This window comes from Rhipicephalus microplus, chromosome 2 (genome assembly GCF_043290135.1).
Source record: "Rhipicephalus microplus isolate Deutch F79 chromosome 2, USDA_Rmic, whole genome shotgun sequence".
Taxonomy (NCBI): domain Eukaryota; kingdom Metazoa; phylum Arthropoda; class Arachnida; order Ixodida; family Ixodidae; genus Rhipicephalus; species Rhipicephalus microplus.
Window position 1 is genome coordinate 118,060,984 of NC_134701.1, and position 20,964 is coordinate 118,081,947.

The 20,964-nt window shown below is 41.6% G+C and overlaps 1 protein-coding gene across 6 annotated transcripts; it reads right to left on the bottom strand.

Moving 5' to 3' along the window:
• Positions 1 to 1,479: 1,479 nt before the first annotated feature.
• Positions 1,480 to 5,475, bottom strand: LOC142796346 (uncharacterized). 6 transcript variants are annotated; one of them, XM_075886720.1, is made up of 4 exons: positions 5,265 to 5,475; positions 4,474 to 4,731; positions 3,758 to 3,802; positions 1,480 to 3,197 (listed from the first exon to the last, which is right to left on the bottom strand). In XM_075886720.1, exons 2-4 carry the CDS (start codon positions 4,610 to 4,612, stop codon positions 3,037 to 3,039), a joined length of 345 nt encoding a protein of 114 aa, XP_075742835.1. In that variant the 5' UTR covers positions 4,613 to 4,731; positions 5,265 to 5,475; the 3' UTR covers positions 1,480 to 3,036. The 6 variants fall into 6 exon arrangements, 5 of the variants coding, with proteins under 5 accessions (XP_075742835.1, XP_075742834.1, XP_075742833.1 ...); XM_075886719.1 differs by having other exon boundaries at positions 1,480 to 3,203; XM_075886718.1 differs by having other exon boundaries at positions 3,758 to 3,880.
• Positions 5,476 to 20,964: the final 15,489 nt, after the last annotated feature.

A 20,964-nucleotide genomic window follows, 5' to 3' on the forward strand; every position in this document is an offset into this window, starting at 1 on the left:
GCACTTTTTTTTTCAAGAGGTTGCCCGGCCTGACATTATGCGTGGTGGCGGGTACTAGTTTTTTGAGAAGTAGGCTTTCGCACTTGCTTCTTTCACTCCCCTTTTGACCCAAAAGCGCTGTACTGTGCTCCTTCAAAAATTAAACAATTGAGGGTTCATAATTTTCTCCTCCATCCTCTCTTGTCGCAAAAGTGTCCAGTGCTGAAATACCAATATCATACCTGGTATATTACTTTTCACGTCTTTGGATATTCGACCAGCAATCAGCCTTCACGGTGTTTTGAAGAAAATCTACACATTCAGTGAGCTAACTGCTTGCAGCCAAGTTGACTGCCTTTGTAGGGACACGCTTTCGTGCTAATTTGGTGGGCATCATCACATGCAGCAAGATCAAAGAGCACGGACAGTTAGAGCTGACGCAAACAGAGTGATTAGTTTGTGTCTTCTCTCCCGCTATTTGTCATGCTGCACGCTTCAATGTAATGTCGCTGTCAATGGTTAAAATGAACTATAGCAGGTAATCGAGTTCTGCTGAGAGGGTCCCCTATTGTCCAGAATGGAACAGAACAATGGCAATTTGATTTGTGTGATAAAGAGATACCCTGCTTTTGGTTACTACAATAAATTTCTAAACTGAAGTTTATTTTTTATTAACAACAGTTCCAGTGCAGATGAAAGGTGCATGGACAAAATTCGTGTATTCAGCTTGACTAGGTTTGTGACCTTAATTGTAATTGCGAACCAGTTACACAGTATGCATAAATATCACACACATATACAACCACGGGTGATAGCTTGCTTATTCTGATTAAAATTGAAAGGTTGAAATCGACATATTCAACCAACGCAATGTGTACGAGATATGCCATGTAGAGTAGCTATGCTCGAAACTAATCTTCGCAGGTTCGTTCCATTTTACCCAATTTCTTGCCCATGACTGTAGGTTGGGAAATGAAACTTCTTCGAACACACATATTCTGTGTAAGGTTACATTTATTTTTATGCAGTACAAAACAAATTGAAATGTATAATGGCTCAAAAGAGAAATAACTAGAAACAAATTCAGCCAAATCATTACCAAACTTACTCACCAATGATAAACGGATTCTCATTTAAAAGATACATACATACGTATTTACATACATACATACATACATACATACATACATATACGCACACACACATATACATATGTACACCCATACATACATACATACACACACTCATGTGTAAATATTAAAATGAATGGCTATAAAACAACAATTCTAATACACTCATTTTGAATATACTACAGAAAGTAACTTACGAGAGATATCCACCGGCACTGTTATGTCTGAACACGGTGTTTCTCGAACCATCTCACAAAAGCTTGATGCGTAGTTTTCTGCTGCTGCCCAGTGACAAGCAGTTTTTATAAAAAAAACACAAGACTAAAGCCCTTGACAATGTCATGCTAAAGAAAAGGGCTTTGCATCAATATTTTGTACATGTCTGCAATATCACTCTGTTTATTTACATAGCTTGGCTCATTCACAACCCACTAACAAAGCATGTTAGGACACTTGGGCTGAAAGTTGGCACAGCACGAGTAAATTCTAGACAAAACATGAATAATACAATTATAAGCTACTAAGCTCCTTGGTGCAAACAGTGTTTATATTGACAGCTATAGGTGCCATTTCGTTTCACCAAAACACTTCTTAAAAGTAGAATCAACTTTATTTAGCTAAACGTTTCTATTCTGGCGCGTCGTGGTGGCTCAACGGTGGAAGCGACTCTTTCGGCCAAGAAAACAAAGACCAATTATTTTTCCAGTTCGTGAATTCACCCCATGCTAACATTGAGGCAGCTGGTAAGAGTGCTTTTGGAGAGAGGAAACCACCCCATTCCCACCAGTTGTGGCCTTGGGTAGCTACTTCACTTGGACAAAAATGATGAAAAACACTCCTCAAGAAGACTTCAAAGTTTGCACATCAACACAGTTCCCATACAGCTGTCTATTAGTCTGCTTGAAAAATATTGAGTTTACTGGTGGGCAAAGGCCGTACACTATGTGAGGTGATGCTCCAGTGCACTGCATGTATGTCTTGCTGCTGGCCTCAACTGCGATGTTGCTCAGCACATATGTGTAAAATAACAACTAATACTATGCCACTGCAAAGTAATTATGTGTCATTTGCATGAAACAGGGACCACAATAAAAGAACATAACAAGATTTGCCTTCACAAAGTTCAAAAAATGTAAATAAATTTCCACAGAGTTTTCTCAGTTCATCTGAGGATAGTAATATTGATTGTAAACACATTCTTACTTCCACTAACAAACTATTTTAAGATGCCAGATTCAATATTAGAGTATACCAGCACTTTTGTAGGGCTAAACAATTGTACAGGCACCTAGAAAAACACAAGTGAATGCATAGTATAGCTACATATAAAAATAAGTACTTTTATTTCTAGTCTGAGTAGAGCTGCATAGATGATAAGTCACTTGCATTTTATAATGAACAAACCTATCCGAGCAAAGTATACATTTAAAAAGTTACACTTGCACAGTAGATAAGTAGACTGTTGAAGGACGGACAGGCAGTGGGATAATACCCAAGCACTAAAATCTTCTGTTAAGATATACTAGGAGTAGTGATGATCTACTTCCTTCCAAATAAAATAATCCACATAGATTCACTTCCCAGAGCTTATACACTCATGGCATCATTGGTGCTATACAAATGAGTGTACACTGAAGGATTACATCGACTAAGTACATTATTACTGCATCCATGGCTTTACTTCTTGTACTACAAAGAATGCAGACACAGTTACCATTGGCGACCATGGATGCTGTGATTTCTGGCATGTAAATGTAGAGGCACGCAGGCACTTAACACACATGTTAAAAACTTCAGCTCAAAAACATTTGCCCACTAACACTACAGCAGCCTTTAAATTAGTGTCATAGTTTGGTATCTTCCATGCAAAATTTAAATAATTTTGAATGCAAGCAATTGAACTGCTGAATAATGCACTGCTAAGAAGTTAAGCAGCAGCTGCTCCTGACATCACAATGTGCTCTTTCTGCTGTTGTAAACTTTGAGCAGGAGAACAGTCACTGGCAGTCCCTTTATACTTGTTGGTCTTCTGTGCTCTGTTCTTGATACACTGTACATGACCGTGGAGCACCAAACCCCTTGTTACTGCTGGAACTTAGAAAAATACAGATCATTGTTACAACCATGCTACATGCAAGAGTGTATAGTTGTCAATTATGTGCTTATATTTACAGATATTGTTGTATTTTCAGAAGCCAATGACAAGCCTCAACACACACACACACAAACAGTGAAGACTGAAAATATATTAATTATGATACAAGAGCAAAACTACAATGTTATAGATGAAGGCATGAAACTTCTGCCAGACATAAAAAGCCAATAAAGTTTCTTCTATTTCGACTTTTACACTAGGTGCGAGAAGCAGACCACAAATAAGTTCACTAAGAAATACAAGTGAGACTGCATTACAACGCAACAGCCAATGTTCCTAACTTTAAGGCTGTCTAACATAGCCAGCTCACCGTACTGCGTATAGAAGCAAATGGGCAGTCTAGAAGACACAAAGAACTTGTGGATTATGAGTGTGCTTGTTGCTGACATCTATTATTCTAAATGAAGAAAACCTTTCAAAAATGCACTTCATCAGGGGAAATAATCATACGCAACAAACACAACGGGCTCCTACAGGTGCCACCAACACTCACCATTATTGTTGATACCAGTGTCTTGCCGGATGGATATGCTGCGTCCTGCACAGAACACCAAAGGAGCGCTCCATGACTTGGATTGCATGTGTGCTAGCTGCATCGCTCTGCTGCTGAAATAGGCTAGCCACAGACAGAGAAATAAGAAGCCATGGCTTTGAAACACACTGAACGTCACCTTTAGAGATCAACAATGCATACTTAGGTCAGGTACAATTTGTAGAAAAATATATATCACTACGCAATCGTGGTGAACATGTTTGGCTGAAACATAAGCAACAGCACTGAGAGAGAAAAAGCTACATTAGGTAAAAGATGCAGTTACTGGCCCTATGTCATCTGAAGCTTCTTCAATAGGTCTTTCTCCTTACAAGTTGTGAACAGCCAGGCAATTTTCACCCACTTGCTATTTCCTTCCAGAGCACTTAATCCACAGAGGGAGTCACAAGCTCGAGAGCTCAATAAGGAATCAAAGTATTTGTGCTCGTTTCAAAGCACAAGCTTTTGAGCCTCAGATTATTGGAGTTTCATTCATAAGCTGCAGGCTTTCAGCTTTCAACATTCTCAATTATCTTGCAATTTAGTTCTATAAATGTTGAATAAGAATTATGTGTAAGAATGTTACAGGTATCCACTGAAAGCAACCATGCTTGGGTTTTCAATTTGTGCACAGTAAGTGGTGTTCACGTAATCGTATGTATTAAAGAAAAACTAACCTTGCAGCCAGCCGTTAGGCAGTTTTGTGCGCTCGAAGCTCCCAAGCAGATCGCAGTCCTTCCAGATGAGGCTGCCATGCATGCTTCCACGCCCCATCCGCTGAATGATAACAGTCCCAGCAGTGACATAGGCTTGCATAGTTAGGGAGAACGCGTCCTTCCTATTTTTGTACAGGTGCTCCAAGTAATGATGAGGATTGATGTGCCAGAATGTTCAACCGATGAATCACAGGACCTTAACAAACCAATCTCTGCGATCTGTGAAGAGCCAAAAACGAGATATTTAAAAACAATCATTAAAGCACTCACTTCTAATACTTATTTGAGGAAGCTATCACTTCGTTAATGTGACCAAAATCTGCTATAATCACTTTGAAATAAACTGAAGCCTCATGTAAAATTTACGTACCGCAATATAAATGTCCTACTGAAGTATAGTACTAGCACAGTGGTAATCGTCTATAGAACTAATTTTCCAAAATAACATAAATTTTTTAAGTGCAACCTGGCTTCTGAAAAATAAATTCACATTAACTTTCCAACTATCAAACGTGGTCAATCGATAGGCCCAACCTCTTAATCAAACAGGAGCTCACTTGTATCAAATCACAAAAAACTTTTTATGTATTTGCTCCATAATATATGTATGTATATAACAGTAGTAGTATATTTTTTATGCTTCAACTTACCATAGAGAAACATTACATCTGATGGGCTTAAAAACTTGCACACGTTATAGAACTGCGTGAATTATAGTACTGGTGAAATTTAATTCTGCAAAGTGAACTCACCGATGGCAGCATTTAGTAGCCGTCGGTGTCATGAGGAACCAAGTACGGCCAACAGGCAAAGGGCATCTGCAGACTGGAAGCTGCCAATGACAGCAATGAAGGGCTGGCCAGGCGTGCACGTTCATTGATAAAGTGTAAGAACTGGCCATGACCGGCTGTTGTCAAGGCTCTAGTGCCGTGAAAAACGATGGCCAGACGAATTCGGGAACCTGTAGTTAGGCGATATTGGCCTACAACTTCATCCAAAGCAAGGTACCGGTGAAATCTTTGCTTTTTCTGGGGGCCGAAGGGAAGCTGGACGTTCACGGGCTCTCGCTGCCACATAGAACTCTCAAGTTGTTACCGAAGAACAGTCTAGGCGCGCTTCCAAAGTAACACGATCCACAACAGAATGTAGCATCTCGCAGTTTTGGTTGATCACATCACAGCGCTAGGACTATGGTTATCACAAAAAGGAGAAGTGACGACTTAATAAACAAAAGCGCCAAGCTGCCCCACCACAACTTCGCCGGGCAAAACAGTTATCAACGCTGTCTTTCAATTTTCGGTCACACGAGCACAGCTTGTTCACAAGTCTTGGAACGTCCACACAGCACCACCGAACAGTACATTGCTCTCCAGTAAATAGAGGCGTACGGGCTAACTAGTGGCGAAGCAAGAACCGAGCGCACAGTTCATACGTTTCCGTACGTACTTGGGGTCACTCAAGTAACGTGTCAAAACGCTGTCAATTCGAAATGTCGCACAGCACCCAACTGAGAGACTGGAAAGTCAAGCGAACGAACTGTTACCGGCACACAAACACACATTGCAGGCTTCTCGAGTGCTAGTTGCCGTCGAAACATCGACGCCGATCCCCGCTTGATAACCACACCGATGCACAGGCTTCGCTGCGCTTCACCGTACACCATTGCACTGCCACAGCTTTCGGCACTGCTCACACGCACTGAAAGAGCTGCTGTAATCACAACACATCCGGTCAAACGCTGAAGTAACTCGTGCGAGAAGCATTTGCTGAAAGTCGCACCGACCGATATGCTGTTTACGACGCCATGTTGTTTTCGACAACTGCACCGCACGTAAGAGAGCTCTTAGAAAGTACTTGCACTATTTTCACGGCGTGAAAAAAATTTCTCTTATGTGCGAGGGGGGTGATATGACGAACAGGACAGGCGTGCCAGATGAAAGAAGTGTTTTGGCAACGTCACGGAGTGAGCTGATGTAGAGGGTATTGCTTCACAACCAATAACAAGCTGTGCCTCTCGGCCAAGCCGTCGTCTTCTCGCGTTTGTCGTCTGCTTCGATCAGAGCATGCGACAGGGGATTCGCCTTCGCAACGCTATTATTCTCAGGTCAAGTGGTCACTACATCGCAAAAAAACATGTCAGTGGCGCGCTGTACCTTTGAATGATGTTCGTGCGCCAAGTTAAATGACTGGTGATTGACGCAGGGATGAATTCAGCCAAGGTTTGCTCCAGAATTGTGAAGGTTTGCATATTTTCGGTGTCATACAAAGTTACTAGGGTCATTTCATTCCGATTGCTTGCCATAATATCACGGTCCATATCGGTGTCTGAACAGTGAAGGTGAAGATGCATGATTTGTTTGTAGTTCCATGCGTAATCACGCGCACCCCTAATACGCTTTGGTTTACAAAGTACGCTTTGTTCCACATCGTCCCAAAGTGTATCGACAGCTGTATTTCAGAGATCGCAACCATTGGACAGTTAGAGCCGATGAAAGTACACTAGAGCACAAACTTTAGGAACCACTCACTGGAAACTTTCTCTCATTTTTATTTCCAATAGCTTGCAAAGAATGTGCTCCCATTAACCTCTTTGGTGGTAATTTCCACCAATGAGGCAAGGATCTCGAGTCGCACTTTTAATTGGATGAGATGGGGCGCAACACAACAACATAACAAATAAGGTTGATCCTATGTCAATTCGCGTTCGAATGCACCGACCATTCACGTATCACATTGGTTTTCATCCAACCACAAATCTTTACATGCGTAGTTTTATGCCATTGACGCCCAATAGAATTCTTCAATTACTGCGACTTCGAACTCATTGGACGGTGGTGGTTGTCAACACCATCCAGTGCGTACAAGGGAAACAACACGCGAAACTCAAAGGGCCGAAAGAGATAAAAGCGCACCAGCAGTCATCAGGCAGCCCTTAATGGGCGTGAATTAACTCAAAACCAGCCAGGGCACCAAAGTATACCGCTGTGGCAGCAGGTTCTAAGTAGCCACATTGTTCCTAAGAGTGGTCCGGACCACTCTTGGGATTTTCTCTTAGCCATGCTGTTTTTACGCACAATTTCGCTTCGTGAATCCACTTACGAGGACTTTTCGGTGACGTAAACAAATATAGCAATTGCATCACCATCGCTGACATGTTCCCGGGCAGTCACAGCGCGCTTTATTTGCAGCGGCCGATGTGACAACTATGGCCTCTTACGACGTTTTTTCGTTTCGTGAATCAACTTACGCAACAAACTTTCTCTTGCGCAAAAATGTTTTCGTAAGTGAGCTTTGTGAATCCGGGCCCAGAGGTGTTAAGTAAAGCGTACGTGCCGTCACATTGTGTAGCAGTAAGTTTTTGCATATTTTTACTCTTTCTAAGTAGCTCAATTAAAATAAAGGCTTGCTGCACTTTGATTGCACTTAGGTACACATCGTATACATATAAGTTCACAGTTACCGGTTGGTTTGTGACCGTAGTCACAGCAATTTTCTTCGGTTACATTGAACCGCATCTGTGAAGACACTGCATATTGAAAAAAAGGTTAATCAAAACCCGAATAAGGACGAGCAACATGTTAAATATTTACTGAACTTTTCATCAGATTATCATAATCTTACAGAGCGTAATGACCCATAGCTATAAAATACAAATCTGAAAGTATTTGCCAATCAGAGTTTCTTCGTAGTGGTCGCGCATTTTGTAATTCAGTGCCTGCGTTGTTGTCTTTTGTGAAAAATTTGTGTTGATGAAATCGTTATGGCGTCTTTGTCTAAATAATATACGTTTACGAGCTGTGCTACAAATTAAGGAGCAATAGAAAAAACTAAATAGTTACAGACGTGACGTTCAGATACACAGATTAAAATACCGTGAATAAGAATACGAATACGTTCAATGAACGATGCAGTTAGGATTCAAAGTATGAGTTCAGCTCAAAATGAATAGTTACGCGCAAAATAAATACACAGCGACATTTACAAAGCAATGAGGGAGCTGTCGTGGCAAACCAATTAGAAGCCATCGCATGAAGAGGTTGCGCGGATATGTTTTATATAATCCTTACTTATGATGCTACGCATTCGTGTTTAATAAAAGACCTTGAAAAACGGGATATCACGGCAGGGAACGTTTTGTACTTGTCTCCTTCATAGCTGCGATGGCAAGCTACAGTTTTGAAGAATATGAATGCGTTTTTTTAAAACTTTGATTCATGTGACGCCAAGCTCTTGAATTATTTCGCAGTTGCAAGTTTCCTTCTTCCAGTTGATTTCTACCGCATCCATGTTTATGTGACTGACACACACGCACTGTACACATAAACATTTATGCTATAGGAAATCTGACATTGATACACAATGAATAATGAAGAGGACAAGAAAAGTATCTCGTTGTGTATTCGGTCAAAAATAAAAGTTTATTAAAAGCAGGAAAGTAATTTTCAATTTTCATGTGATATTTTGGAATTTTTTTTTTGAGCTGCGATTGTAGCTAGAACGCTATTTCTATGAGTGTGTGTTCCTATGTCCAGCTTGCAATTGCGGTTTTTCTGTTTTTTATCTCACCTTCCACTACCACTTTCTTGCCCCCCTTCTCCACCCTCAGTGCTGGGCAAACCGGATGCTTATATCTGGTTAACGTCTAGGCCTTGGTCTTGCTATCTCTCTGACTCTCTTCTTTGAGCTTGTAACGTTAGCCAAACGCTGCTTAATACTTTACGACTTGAACGACGCACTTTACAAAGATTTGCAAGTTCATTCAAATTTTCACAGCTTTTCCTTCTCTGATGAAGAGAGTCACGTGGCTTGTGTATATTTTTTCTCTCTAAAGCGCTACTTCCTACTTACATGTTCTGTGGCATGTACGATTTGTAAAACGCTATGAAATCAGTATGATAAGTTCAACTCCCGCAATGTCTTCGTAAAAAATAAAAGCCAAAAAAGCTGACCGTATAATCGAGGTCACGTCCGACGTGCCTTCTCTCGGAGCTGCCCCGCGGAGAAACGCCAACGTTCTCATGAATACGAATTACCCTGTCAATTCCAGGATGCCTCCCGTGAGGACAGCCGGAACTTCATTACTTGTTGTTTTGAGCACCCAACCATTGCTGTTACGGAGGCGAAACCATTCCGTTGTTCTCTGGCAAAGTATATTTGAAATTTGAAGCAGTAAGGTGATATTAACGCTTTCTTATGTGCACTGTCTCGTAGTAGAAGAAAATAAATCTCCTAGTATGGACATAAATAATTGCATGGATATTATAATGTTCGAAACTTTGATGATTGTTCGAAACCTTTATGGCCACACAACAAGGTTGATTGTGTGATCGCGTCTGGCCAATGCCCTTACGGCATTGTGTGATTTATACCAGAATCCAATAATAATGAGCTGTCTTTGATAAAGAGACGTGATATTCCGTCGTATGGACGATAATGCTGTGGTTTGAACTATTGTGACATGCTGATATCATGCTTTAGAAACATCACCATTTACACAGACACTCAGATTGAACTGCCTCTCGCGAGTGTTAAGAGTGTGCGCCGTAACAAAGGGAAAATAAATGAGTAATAAATATATTTCATTTCCGAAAAATGTCATTGGAATGTTAAAAATAATACTTTAATTCAAACTACTATGGCGTGAGAATTGCGAACGCTGACTTTCCAACAACATTTGGTATAACTTTTCACTTCTGTGTAGTCCGTGCCTTTCATATGACTACTCGAAGCACTGGAACTCTCCTTCCACATCATAAAGACAGCAAGCGTGAAAAAAACTACATTTGCTATGGGTACCAGGCCACCGCGGATTATATTTGAACGAAATGGCGGACTCTTTAGCAGCAGTATCCCTGGGTGGGCCCACCCTTCCAGTTTTGCCAGATACGGCTTACGTAACCGCGCTAAGGTTCCGAAATGCTTGCCTGCAATGGGGAAAAGGTAATTTGGATAACTTCAAAGATTTCGAGCATTTGAGCTATTGCTGGAATAAACAGTGGTGTTTATCTCGCCAGTTAGAGGTCACTTATACCAGATTGCGCTGTGCAGTTCCCCAACTAAATTATTACCTTAATAAAGCTCAGCTCAAGGCGTCACCGCTATGCATTTGGTGCAACGAAATTGAAACAATTGAACATTTTTTTTTATTCTGTCATCGTTATTCTTATCAGAGAAAAAGATTTTTAGTAGCCCCATTACAAAAGATAGGAATACAAGTAAATTTACCAGTAATTTTATCACTTGGCGGAGCTTCATTTGGTTACTGCCACAGGGATGTATGCTCCGCTGTGTTTGACTACATCAACGCAACTAAAAGATTACCATGCTAGTGAACCACTACCTTTTCAGATCTTTAGTTTATAATTCATAGTAATGTCTTTCAAAAACAAAAGATGGTTTGACCGCTTGCTCAGCGCACATTTTTTTTTGGTAGTATTATTTTACGCTACTTTTTCAGATTGGCTTCATTTTTAGTTTAGTTTCATTTAAGTATCCTGCCGCCCGGTTCTTGGCCCATCCCCCTTTGTGGGTAAGCGCCATCCATCAGAGGTCATCATCATCATCATCATCATCATCATCATCAAGACAGCAAGCGAATACGGAGTCTCATACTCGTTTTGTGCGTTTGCCCAAATAGTGGGTTTGCTCGTTTTGTGTGTTTGGTGATGAGAAGTATTCATTTCTTATCTTGTGGACGAAAAAAACTGATACAGAAAGCATCTTTTATACAAAGAAATCTTGTACCGAGTCCTCTTTTTAATTGTCATGGAGAAATACCGGGCTTCTGCAAGGGACTAGTAAACCGTAAAAAGTTATCTGTAGTTCATGCTGATAAAATTCTAGTTTTACGAATTTTATAGATTTTCATCCAACCTCGAGGGCTTCGCAAAATCCCTGCTACTTTTTGCGCATTGTAGTTGCAATCTTAAATCTCTTATTGTAGCGTATTCAACAAGCTAGCTCTCTAACACTTTTTGGTGAATCGACAGCTTTGACTGCTTTATTATTCACTTAGCGTGTACGGTCAGTGACTGGAGTTCAAGTCTTTCTATTTTTTTTCTTTTTATATGTTATCCCTACAACCAAGTTGAGAATATAGGATATTCATTTTTCTTCTCTCCTTTTCAAAATTTCCTCACACTCTGAGTGTACTTGAACTAAATAGGTTCTACAAGTGTGTTTCCTAATTTTTGCAAAGCTGTCAGATGATAGTGATGTGCTGCCCAACAGCTTTTTTCCAACGTCGCGTACTCCCGGAAGTACTGTCCAGATGTGGATAACTGCGTGAATTTCCCAACATGCGAAGAGGGAAAAAAAGCTGAAAGCAGGTTAATTTTTGCTCCACAAGTTTTCAATTCTGCATTGCATCAGGATCACTAATTTTTCAGCACCCTCTATTAAGAAACATTCGCATCACAATTGTAGTAGGATTAGCAGTTGCGAACATGCACATAATACTCATTTGAAGATTACCACGTGCACTACCTGCAACCAATCTTGTCTGTGAGCAGCCATTTAAAGCGTACACCTACTCTTCACTACGACGAAGTTAGCCAGTTTTCGGACTACATCTAATGAACCAAACTTTTGCATGAAAATTGCATTAAAAAAACAACAAATTTTGAATTTTAGCCCTCAAAAATCAAACCAGACCATTTTTGATGATTATTATGTTTTTACAAGGTTGTTTCCTCAACACTTCTCCAGAATCACCAAATAACCATTGAACCATGTGAATATTATGTCACGCATGAATGAGCAACGAAATATTTCGCTTGTCAGCTTGTGTTCGAGTAAGCTTGCATAGCTTTGCCGTGGCCGAATTCAATGTTCCAATTCAATTTGTTGAAGCAATACAGTGCTGAAGCAACTGGAAGCGTTAAGTCACCGGCTTGTGGTTATAACAAGGTAAACATCTTATTTGTTGGTGAGACTGAAAATTTTCATATGCGAGACGATATAATCTATTTGCACAATTTCACTGTGCAGTATAGAGACAGGCAAGATGACTATATGTAGTAGAATAAGAAAAAGATAGGTATATGTGTCGTGTGCATTGTGAAATTTCCAAATGGTATATGGAAACAAGGAAGGCATCCCTACTATATAGTGAGTACAAGAAACCACATTACTGGCAAATAAGTAACATTTTAGAGAATTGTGAAGGACCAATTCACAACACTTATCAAAACATCTGGTCTCCCATTGTCGAAATAAATTATCATCATAACTGATGTATTTGACTGAACTGCATCTATTCTTGCTATCATAGTGTGATATGAAATGTTACTTATTCCTCGTTTGTTTGTAGTTTTGCTTCCTGTTTACTCTTAGTACAACCTGCCGTGGTTGCAGAGCTTGTATGATGATCAAAAGGTCGCTCATACAATCCAGGTCACAGCGCCTCCTTTTCCGATGAAAGCGAAAATGCTGTGAAAATGCGGTGTTGAGCCCCCAACGGCACATTTCGCACCTTCAGCTCATCGCACCAGCGGATCTTTTTCTCTGACGCCTTGTTAGCGTACACATCTCACGAGGTATCTTCCTGTATATGTAATACATGTTCCAACAAAGATCTCGTGATCTTGTAGAATTGTGGCGTCCCGATAATGTCAACTACGATAACGCAGTTTGTTGTTTTAGTTTAGCCAGTGCCTATCTGCGAGTGGTGTAGGCAAGCTGATCCCAGGTCTTGAAGACAGGATTGTAGCATTACATGCCCCCGCTGTAACTATTTCGTGAGTATCGTCAGACGCAATGTCCATGGATATGGATATTTCATTGCTGTCTTCAGCAATACCTAACTTTATTTTACAATAGCAGAATTGGCGTTATTATATAGCAATGCTCGTTTCCAGATAACAGCCAATGTACGATCAGCAGGAAGAATCTTAAGTGTAGAAGCGTTTTTTCGTAGCTGGTCAGCTGGTCATTCTTACATGATAAACTCGTGGGCTAACTCAATGATGGCTGAGCCATGGTAATTATTTCTATTTTATTGTATTTGTCTTACAGGTTTTGCACGAAAAAAAGCATACTGACTGTTTTAGGCAGATAAAAAACCCTCCTTTATTTATAGTGTTTGGTCTTGGTGGGTAGCGAAGGAAGAAATGAATAAATATTCAAATTATACCTGAAATGACTTTTAGCGCTTGACTGCGACTTTTTTTAAGGTTGGTCTCATATGCTGGCCGCAATGGCTCCAACGCTAGAACACAATGCAATAAACACACATAAATATCCAAGCAAAGATGTAGCCTCAAGATAAGAAAGTTAAACATTTTGAGCGCGGCAGCTATCAAAGGTTTTGTGTTATCATAAACATGGTTCATTAGGAGACCCCTATTTAGATTTGGCTATGCCATTCACTAGGCTTGTAACTTGTTGTTTTCGCCACTTCATCAAGAAGAATCTTTATGGACCTAACAATTGCTCTGAACATTGATTGCTAATCATCCCATTTATACACATCTGAAGTATTGCGTCGACAGGCTCAGAGAAATATTACTCAAACCTGAACAGCAATGAGCTGCGGGCTACTTCTCTAGAATGTAGCCGGACATCTAAGCTATAAAGAACCTCCCTTAGGTTTCATAGCACGAATATAGCGCTGCTTTCCAAGAAGCCAATAAATACTACTAGTTGCATAACTGCAATTACCATCAATAAAGAAGCTATTCTGCGGCATTTCCTCTGTTAAATAATTGCAGACACAATCGCCAATGTTTCACATGTTAACGCAATGAAGCCGTGATTGTTTACAGGTGTAATGTCCACGACTCTTTTATTTTACTTTTACAGCAGAGCTATATATCCATGGAGAATAGTAGCGACGGTACCAATACAAATTCTGCCGCAGTTTCATTTCGTCATTCGTGACGCTAATTCCCAGATGTCCTGAGAATAACGACACGCGGTGTTTTGGCGCACTTTTGCACAGTACGGCTTCCCTCTTTCTTCCTCGATTTACGCACAGCACAACTGTTTCATGAAATGGTTCCGGTTCGCGAACAGGGAATGGTAGGAGGTTCTGCATATTGTTACCGATCAAAGTAAAATGGTTGGCACGCCACCGGGGAGCCACCTTTAATTAAAGTCATTCGCAAAAGACGTGTAGCTGGGAATTGGAAACCTTCAAAGTGCAGCCTGAACTCATTTTTTTTATTCCTTCTCTCAGGTTCCGCTCAACCTTTCTTAGAAAAATTGCATTCTACGAGTATTTATTTCTATTTGCACAGCTTATTTGCTTTTAATTTACAAAGCACGAACCGAGATATAACACTGCCTCTCCTAGACGACTGAACAGAGGGTGGCCATTTAGACGTTCTGTTGTTTCGAAGGAAAGAAGAACGACAACACGTTAATTTAATGAATTATTCTAACTGCAAGTGTATAAATTTGCTTTACTTAAGGTAATCGTAACTTTTCAATAGGTAAAGGCAATCTTGAAAATACTTTTACAAATGTTTCACAGAAATGGCTTATTAGTTACCTGGCAGGCGTTTTGTTAAAGTACGAAGCGTTCACTCCTTTAGTCTCAACGCAATATTTCATGATCGTAACTATGTAGTTTTACTGACTGGGTTGAAAAAATATGCGCGAGGCCTGCGCAGCATGCACACACCGGTGAAAGCGACAGCTGGAAGAGTGACCTTTCAAGAGCCCTTTTAACACGACAGTGTTTTATGCTGGAATGTACCGAGACATTCGTCTCAATACGGCCCACATTATTATCATCTGGGTATCTTCGACAAACTTCATGCACCGCCCTTGTCTCGAGGCACTTACAATTTCCACAATATCACATGAAGACATGCATGCAGCCCATGCAGAGTGAATGGACTTATGAGTCACGAATGACTGCAGTGACTTGGTATTGCAGCGCCTAATCTGTAACCTAATTTGTTTTGCAATGTTTGTAACTGGCGTGGTTGCAGCTGGAACGCAGAGAAAAGACTGTTTCCGCACTGATATTCAAGCTTAGTTAAGTGAACTATGACATGAAGGTTTTTTTATTTCTCTAGTGCAGGGTCTGAAACACGCCTCAGGCTGTGGGCCTTGTGAATTCATATCCGCAAGGGCCGATTTATATGAGGCCGTGGCTCTTGTGAATGTGTATTCACAAGGGTCACTATAGAGAAGAAATTAGCAGTTTGGGAGGAATAGGTGTAGTTTGTACAAACTGCTAATAAACGTTCTTTGAAAGAAAGAAAATCGCAGCATATTCACGAGATGAATTATGACGAGTGGGACGAACCACTTCGCATGAATACACGCACAGACGAACGGATGGACGGCTACTGGCTACATATGGCTGCAAACTAGCTACTACTACAACGACGACAAGGGACATACGGCGAATTGGAAAATCTTGATGATGATAATTATGTGAAGTGTAACGTCCCAAAACTCCCATACGATTATGTGAGACGCCGTAGTGAAGAGCTCCAGAAATTTCAACCACGTGGGGTTCTTTACCATGCACCCAAATCTGAGCACACGGGCCTACGACATTTCCGCCTCCATTGGAAACGCTGCCGCCGAGGCCGGGATTTGATCCCGCGACCTGCGGGTCAGCAGCCTAGTAGCTTAGCCTCTAGACCTCCCTTAGGTCTAGAGGCTAAGCTACTAGGCTCCTGACCGAGGCGGGGCATTTGGAAGTCATCGCTAGAAGAGCTCTTGATAGTGTAGCAAGACTGAGCATCGATGCTTTTTATTTTTGCCTTCTTGATCCTATTTGCTTGATCGCATTTGGCACATAGCCTTCGCACATGGCATAGAATCGGGTGTAAGATTGTAAACTGACGGCAAAGCGCACGCGTATACGGAATTCAAACTTTGACGCTTCAGACGGTACTTCTATGTAGTTATTTTAAACTGCGAGTCTGTAGAAAGCTGATGAGCTTGGTTGGCTTCTGGAGGGACTTGAGAAGTATTTATTCGAAAGCGTTATATGGCTAGAACAAACGAAAAACCATTTGGCATCGGTGCCACTCTACAAAATTACCGACAGCGGAAAAGCAAGAGAGCTCGTGTTCGCCGGGCCGATGGTGCAGTGCTGGCACACGAACAGGCCGTCGAGGCCGAGGGATGGCAGCAAATGCGTAGCGCCGATTCGGCAGCCTTACAAGGTGCGCCAAATGGCGAATGGGAATTTAAGCGCCGCTTGCGGGCGCATCATAGAAGCTACGCCGCTGAGTTAGCTCTGAATTTCGAACGCTTGCAACAACGCCGCGCCCAAGGAGCGGCCTTGTGGGCACAAAAGAGCCAAGGTGATGATTTCTGCAGCACGTGCAGCGGTGCGAACCTGCCCTCGGTGGGAGTTTCTCCAGCGGAACTTTCACTTCGGCTACGACGTCGGTGACTGCCTGTGGTTCGTGAACAACTACTGTGAATAATGCATTACGCAATGCATTTAAACGTTCATTACACTACTGCACGATCATTATCATGTGCGAAACAGTGTGTGGCAGGTCGAAACGTGCGTCTAAGCCCAATAAGAAGCCCGAAAATGTAACCAATTATTGTGAAAGACATCAGTGCAGCGTCCAGTTAAACCGACTGACAGCCACTGGGCACTTTTAGCTGACCACAGTCAGCTAAAAGTGCCCAGTGTTATCTTTCCCGCTCCGCTGAGCCCACATGTGCCATTGGTTACGCCACTACGCATGCGCTATAGACGGTCAGGCACTGAGAGTGTGAGCGGACCGTTGTAGCGAGCGAAAGGTCACGTGACGCGAGAAAAAAACAACCAAAATGGCATCCTTTTGTGCCGCAATTCCACACTGCTTGGGAAACGCAGTGGATGTTCAGCAAACACGGGAGCACTAGCGGCACTTCAGGATGCAAAAGAATCTGTGTCTCGTCTGAGATATCGCCGCAGCCAATCTTTTTGAAAATCGACTGCATGTGAGTTGAAAATGCACGAAAGGATTTCAAGCTGACACTTCGGGTCATAAAGGGGCGTCTCGAGGTGCTTCTTTGCTACTTCCGTAAAAGGAATTTCGTGAATTTTCGATAGTAAGCGATTTTATGCAACAATAGTCCCTATTTAGTATTTAGCAGCAGCCACTCTTCCACCTATTAATAAAAGTTTTTTTTAGTTTCACTTGCCACAAGCACCCGCGCGTATCGGCTGCCACCGGGCAGGGTGTTTGAAACGCCTTTAGTCTATCTTGAAGCTTGAAGCGTATCTATCTATCTATCTATCTATCTATCTATCTATCTATCTATCTATCTATCTATCTATCTATCTATCTATCTATCTATCTATCTATCTATCTATCTATCTATCTATCTATCTATCTATCTATCTATCTATCTATCTATCTATCTAGCCACCTATGATATTTAGCTCTCCTGGCCGTCTCAATAATGGTATCAATACCAAACTTGGTATGGCACAACAGGACTGTAAGAAGAAAATATTTGACTAGTCATAACATGAAAATTATGACTAGGTTGTCATGAATATTATGATTTACGCTTCATGATCCAGGGGATCTTGCGGTGGTTTTGTTCATTTGGCAGGCAGCAAAACTGGTATGTTATGACACGATTCCATGGCGAACTCAAGCGGAAGACCCTAACATGAAATTTATGACATGCGCGTCATGTAACAACATGACTACATGCCAAGCTCATGATGCACTCGCGGCTGTTTCGCTAGCGTCACATATACCAAATTTGTTTTTACGGAACGTGAATGGATGTCGAAGGTATGATATTTTTGATAACATAATAAACACGAGACGCGTGTCATGTTACAACTATGACTACATGCTACGCTCATGATGCGTTCGCTGCTGTTTTGGTAGCTTCACATGTACCAAACTCGATATTACGTGACGTGAACCGTCGAAATAGGTAAACGACATATACAAACATGATTATCACAGCATGCGTGTCATGTAACAACATGACCACACGCCACACTCATGATATGCTCACAGCCAAAACGGCCCTGAGCGTATCATGGTGTTTCGGCCAGCTCCACAATCGCCAAACTAGGTGTTACGTGACGTCAATGAATGACGAAGGTATGCGACTGGTTCAAACATGATAATGATGAGATTCGTGTCATGTGAGAAGTGGACACGTCGGCTGGTCGTCTGTGAACAGGATGACAAACCCGTTCTTCTATTTCACGCAGATTCTGCTACTCGGAGCAGCATGGCCAGCCGGCGCATTTGATACAACGCGGCTAAATTCGACGACATCTATCACCGTCGGAGTATGCCAAATGGGCGTCAACACGCCTTTGATCAAAACGGATGTGAGCTACCAAGATGCTATGTCGAATGGACTGCAGCGCCATCCGCTTCGACTTCCTCGGACACTATGCCCATAAGAAGAGCATCACCCGATCATTTCTTCAGTGGGCACGTCGACTGGTCGCCTGTGAACAGGATGACAAACCCGTTCTTCTATTTCACGCAGGTGAGCAATAAGTACTCATCAGTCAAGTCTAGTGACCGGTGTCTATCTAGTCCAGCTGACGTGCCCACGTCGTTTGTGTGCTTTGTTTCACTACGCGAAAAATGCCATGTACCATTGTCTGATGCTCTGTGGCAATATTGAGCCCAATCCAGGGCCTCGAACGGAAGAGGTGCTGTGCGAACTTCTTGAAGGTCAAAAGACAATGCATAAAAAGTAGAGAAGTTGAAAAACAGGCTTAAGAATGTCAAAGACTCAGTGGCAATCGTTAAAGAACGAATTTGTAACACACAGTGACACAGTTAGATAAAAAGTTAACGAAGCTTGAGGACAGGATCAGGCGGAACAATCTTTTTTGTTTTCGGCGTTCCGGAGCCGTCTGGGGAAACTCAAGAATCACTAGAGCAGAAAGTGACTGAGGATATATTTCGAAATACATTAGAAGTGAAGGTATCCTCTGTAGGAAGAATTCATAGAATTGGCCGTCCGCGTACGAACCAGACACGTCCTGTAATTTTATAGCTGTATGACCATCGCGAGAAAGTTTCCGTTCTCAGCAACAGTTACAACTTAAAGGAAAAGACCATATCAATCTCAGGGGTTTTCTCGGCTGCCACTAGAGAGGTTCGAAAGTGTCTATGGAAAAGCACGGCTGATTACAGGCGAGATGGGAGAAAGGTAAAACTAGTTTATAATAAAATAAAAATGGGCAGTGAATTGTACGAGTGGGACGAAACGAAAAAGGCACGAGTACCTTGTAATGAAAACCGCAAAAAGAGGCGGACAGCCGGCCGTCAGCTCCGCTCAGGCGCGAGAGTCGCGGAATGAAATAAAGGCCTCAAAAATACTTTCCGATGCCTTAACTTAAATGCCCGAAGTATAATAAAGAAAACAGATGACCCAGAAAGCATAGTTGCCGCTCACAGCCCCCATGTAATAGTTATTACAGAAACGTGGCTGCACGGTGACATAAGTGACTCGGAAGTCGCACCACATGGATACCGTATCTACCGCCAGGACCGTGATTCCCGCGGTGGCGGCATTGTTATTTCGTACATAGACTCATAGCGTTACACGACTACTAGATATTACCAGCATTGAATGCATATTGCTAAAAGTTTCTCTCGAGGAATTCCATTTGGTAATTGGCGAACTTTACCACCCCACGAACAGTAAAGGTACTTTTTTTGAGGCGCTAAACGAGTTTATGTGCAGGAACCACGCTTTTAACCTTGTGCTAACCGGGTATTTCAACACTCCACTAATTAATTAAGATGGTAATTTTTCTGAGGCACTCTGTGCCTCCGCTGAACCACTCGTAGACATCATTTCATCGCATGGCCTAACACAACTAGTAAAGGTGCCTACAAGAACAAAAGAGGATGGTCAATCAATTTTGGATCTCTTCATTATTAGTGACAGTGTTCTTGATCGTGCCCCGAGATTTGACATGTTCAAAGGTATCTCAGACCACAAGCTCATGTGCTTAAATCTCGAAGTGAAATTCCGATCACGGCTGGCAAAGAAAGAGTGCATTGTTCCGGTGTTTTCTCGTGCTAGTGATGTTGATATTTTGGATGTTTTAGATAGTTGTTTTTCTTTGTTTACCTTGTTTTACGAATCAGATGCCTATACTCTTGAACACATGTGGTGCATTTTTAAAAACCTGGATTTGACTTGTGTGAAAAAGTTTATCCCACACAAACGACACTTCAAGCGTACACACAATCCATGGATGACGAAAGAGATTGCACGTCACCAACGTAAGTTAAAGAAATCGAAAAGGCAGTACAGGCGGTATCCATGCTCGAGTAGTTAGGATAAAATATCGGAGTTATGCGAACAACCGAAGAACAGTGTTAAATAGAAAGAGGTAGATAGATAGATAGATAGATAGATAGATAGATAGATGGATAGATAGATAGATAGATAGATAGATAGATAGATAGAAAGATAGACAGATAGATAGATAGATAGATAGATAGATAGATAGATAGATAGATAGATAGGCAAGGT

Bases quoted from the DNA above. Each gene is read 5' to 3' on its own strand.
- LOC142796346 (XM_075886716.1), bottom strand. From the start codon at position 4,612: ATGCAAGCCTATGTCACTGCTGGGACTGTTATCATTCAGCGGATGGGG. The intron at 3,881-4,473 runs GTTAGTTTTTCT...GTCTGTGGCTAG, and splicing joins GCCTAACGGCTGGCTGCAAG to CCTATTTCAGCAGCAGAGCG. The intron at 3,204-3,757 runs GTGAGTGTTGGT...TATTTTTCTAAG, and splicing joins CACTGGTATCAACAATAATG to TTCCAGCAGTAACAAGGGGT.